Source organism: Cannabis sativa, chromosome X (genome assembly GCF_029168945.1).
Source record: "Cannabis sativa cultivar Pink pepper isolate KNU-18-1 chromosome X, ASM2916894v1, whole genome shotgun sequence".
NCBI lineage: Eukaryota > Viridiplantae > Streptophyta > Magnoliopsida > Rosales > Cannabaceae > Cannabis > Cannabis sativa.
In genome coordinates this window covers 51,642,136-51,645,367 of record NC_083610.1, presented here as the reverse complement: position 1 = coordinate 51,645,367, position 3,232 = coordinate 51,642,136, and the positions used below count along the sequence as shown (strand labels likewise).

Here is a 3,232-nt window from a genome sequence, read left to right as displayed (position 1 = left end):
AATCATATCATTTACATAAATTGATTTAAAAGAAGAAACTTACACCAAAAAATATAAGAAGAAACTCAGTTATAAATTAATTTTCAATAAGGAGACTAAGTGAATCTCTACTTCGAGACTCATGTATATAGAGCAATTTTCTAATGAAACTTTTTTGATGATGAGCATTATTATTCGGTATATTAAGCGCACTATATCAATATATATGTCACCTTAATTAGTAGTTTCTTATGTAATTTATTAAAATGAAATATATTATAAATTCAATATTAAAATATATTAATAAGAGTATGCAATAACTTTTAATACTTAAGTACCCATTAACATTTTTCTTATACATAATAACACGATGATGTATTCCTAAAACAAAAGTATTGGTATTTTGCCAAGAATACCAAATAAAATTAAAGTTACTCTTTAGACAATATGTAGAACCAATTACTCAGTTTTTTTTCCCCTTTTCACAAGTCAAGAGACAAATTATCAAAATCTCATAGACAAATTAATAAAACAACTGGAACTTTACCGCTTTTACTAGTGATCATGAAAGAAAGAAACTATTATAATCTTGATAAGATGCGACCACCACTAAAGAACCCCTCAAATTAGAGCTAGGTATAGTAATGTAGGTAAGATAATCAATCATATACCGTCCATTTTGAGCATTGTATGATGTCCCAGTGTCCCACTAGGATCACGAATCAACTTTCCACGTATGAAAGTTCAATATATGATTTTAATTAGAAATGTGGGACCTGATCGGCCAGTATTACGTAATAAACTCACTGGTACTACGTACATACATACATACATAGAGGTTTATATGATTTTTTGGGCAATGAAAATCCATAATATAAAATTATTAATTAATAAATATTGATCATTAAATAAAATTGAAGAATTGACAAAATATGGTAAATGATAATATAAATTGTAGAAAAATTACACGTACTTAATTGATCCTTATTATTATTACAAAGTTATTTATTATACTTGTACCTAGCTATATATGTAGCTAATCATCATAATTATGATTATTATTAACATATTAAATATTATTTATACATAAAAAGATGCACATATATATATATATAATATTATCATAATAATGATTGATTATGATATACACATGTACTAGCTAGTGACACGTGTGAGGTACGGTAGCATTACTTTCAAAATTATTAATTAATATCATTAATTAATTAAGAAGAGTGTTGGATAGTAACTTTCTTAATAACCCTCTCGATCGTTCGTACCTAATCAAGATCATTATCGACTAAGTTACTGTAGCTAGCAAGCTGCAGAGGAATTAATTGTAGCGATAAAAGGGTTGGAGAAGCTATTGTTGTGATGATGAGGCTTCGCTCCATTAATTTTGAGAAAAGAATTAGCAGAACCATATTGATCATTATCATGATGATGACTACTACCCCCTCCGTTACTAGTACCACTACTACTGCAGATCCGTTCAGTACAAGAGGGGCATATAGTCAGGGTAGCTGTCGACGTGGAGGGAAACTGCAAAAGAAACGGCGCCGCCGTCAATTTCACTGCTTTTAGCTCTTCTACTTCCCTTTGTAGCCTTTTATTTTCTTCTGTCAGTGACTCGCAACATTTTTTCATTAGCTCGTAGTCTGCTTCCGTTTGTTTCAGCTTAGTCCTTCATCATAACAACACAAATAAATTAAATTAATCAGTAGTGATATATTACAATTACAAATTATATTTATATATATAATTCAATTATTACGTACGTATATTACGTACCTAGCCCTTCTGTTTTGGAACCATACTTCTACTTGTCGTGGCCTTAGATTCAGTTTTCTTGCCAAATCCTGCTTTTGCTTCTGTAAAAATTAATATCAATATTTTATATTATTTTTTTGAAAAAAAAACTACGTATTAATTTAATTTAATTATGTGATCAGAAGAGTAATATGTATATATATTATTTACAGGATTAAGAGTGTTATGCTCTTTGAAGCTGTCTTCCAATAGAGCAGATTGTTGTTTAGTGAGCCTGAGTTTCTTCCGGGGACTAGCCTGATCTTCATCTAATAATTCATCATTAGTACTAACCCTGGAACCTGAGAATCTCTCCAACTCTACTTCTACCTCAAACTCATCGCCACCACTACCACGGCTGCCGCCTCTGCCTCGGCTTCCACCGAGTTCTGATCTCTCTCTCTTCAAAGTTGTAGTGGAGGAGTTAGATAACGATGAGACTGTGGCAAGAGAATAATTGGCTCCAGGTCGTACTCCATGCAAATCATGATCATGTACTTGATCAACCGCAGTATGATGATGATGATCACCATATTGATGATCTGATGATGATGATGATGATGTGCCAAGTGTAAGAGATGGCAATATATGGTCATATCTCAAACAGATTAGCTTCTTGATCTTGATATTATTAATTTCGTGATCATCTTCCTTGTGGTATTGGGAATTTCCTAAGCCGAGATCAAGGCCAGTGTTGAAAATAGCTCCATTATTAGAGCCCATGTTTCTAAAAACTTATAGCTAGATGGACGAGGTAGGTGTATATATATAGCACTTAATTGTATGGAAGCATACAATATATAAATATATATATATACATATATATAATTCTAGTGGAGGAGGAGAGTGTGAAGCGGATATTATTAATCTTGTTAGGGATATGGTGGGATGTGGGGTAGTACTTAATATTGTATGCAATAATTATTAGATAATCAGAGAAGAAAAGTGAGTAAATAGTAATGAGAGAGAACGAATCAGGCGTTGTTATTTATCAATTATTTTATATATATATAAAAAAAAGGTTCCCATGTCTTTTTTGTCCTCATAGGTTGACCAAATAAAACACCTTAAAGGAATGCTTCCCCCCTGTTGTTCAGTATCCAGATGTTCATTAATGTGTTTAATATTTTTAAAAACAATATGAAGACATACGGTACCGGCCATGTTTATATAAATATACGTACAAAAGTATTCATGAAATGTAGAAAAGATTTATTTCTGAACATGAAAACCAAGAATAGGAACTATATACTATTATTACTACTCATATATCAGAGTTAATGATATCTCTGAATCTCCTAAATGAAACTACAATCAAAATCTGATTCAATAATAGCGAGAGAATTTTGGCTTTTCATAAAATTAGACCCATTAATATATATATATATATATATATATATATTCTCGTGTTAAATAATAGGATCTTTTTTATTTTTACATTTTAAAA

At 30.8% G+C, this 3,232-nt stretch overlaps 1 protein-coding gene and 1 long non-coding RNA gene across 2 annotated transcripts; one reads left to right on the top strand and one right to left on the bottom strand.

Moving 5' to 3' along the window:
* Positions 1-1,019: 1,019 nt before the first annotated feature.
* Positions 1,020-2,508, bottom strand: LOC115706377 (homeobox-leucine zipper protein HAT22). Its single transcript, XM_061105602.1, has 3 exons — positions 1,957-2,508; positions 1,768-1,847; positions 1,020-1,660 (listed from the first exon to the last, which is right to left on the bottom strand). The coding sequence occupies exons 1-3, from the start codon at positions 2,506-2,508 to the stop codon at positions 1,291-1,293; spliced, it is 1,002 nt and encodes a 333-aa protein (XP_060961585.1). The 3' UTR covers positions 1,020-1,290.
* LOC133031860 (uncharacterized) lies at positions 1,459-2,817 on the top strand. Its single transcript, XR_009684922.1, has 2 exons — positions 1,459-1,597; positions 1,959-2,817. It is a non-coding gene; the product is annotated as an uncharacterized LOC133031860 (long non-coding RNA).
* Positions 2,818-3,232: the final 415 nt, after the last annotated feature.

What these genes read in the sequence shown, in the direction of transcription:
- LOC115706377 (XM_061105602.1), bottom strand. Translation starts at nt 2,508, where the DNA reads ATGGGCTCTAATAATGGAGCTATTTTCAACACTGGCCTTGATCTCGGC. An exon ending in AGCATAACACTCTTAATCCT is followed by an intron (nt 1,848 to 1,956) that starts GTAAATAATATA and finishes TAATTTTTACAG; the next exon opens with AAGCAAAAGCAGGATTTGGC. An exon ending in TTCCAAAACAGAAGGGCTAG is followed by an intron (nt 1,661 to 1,767) that starts GTACGTAATATA and finishes GTTATGATGAAG; the next exon opens with GACTAAGCTGAAACAAACGG.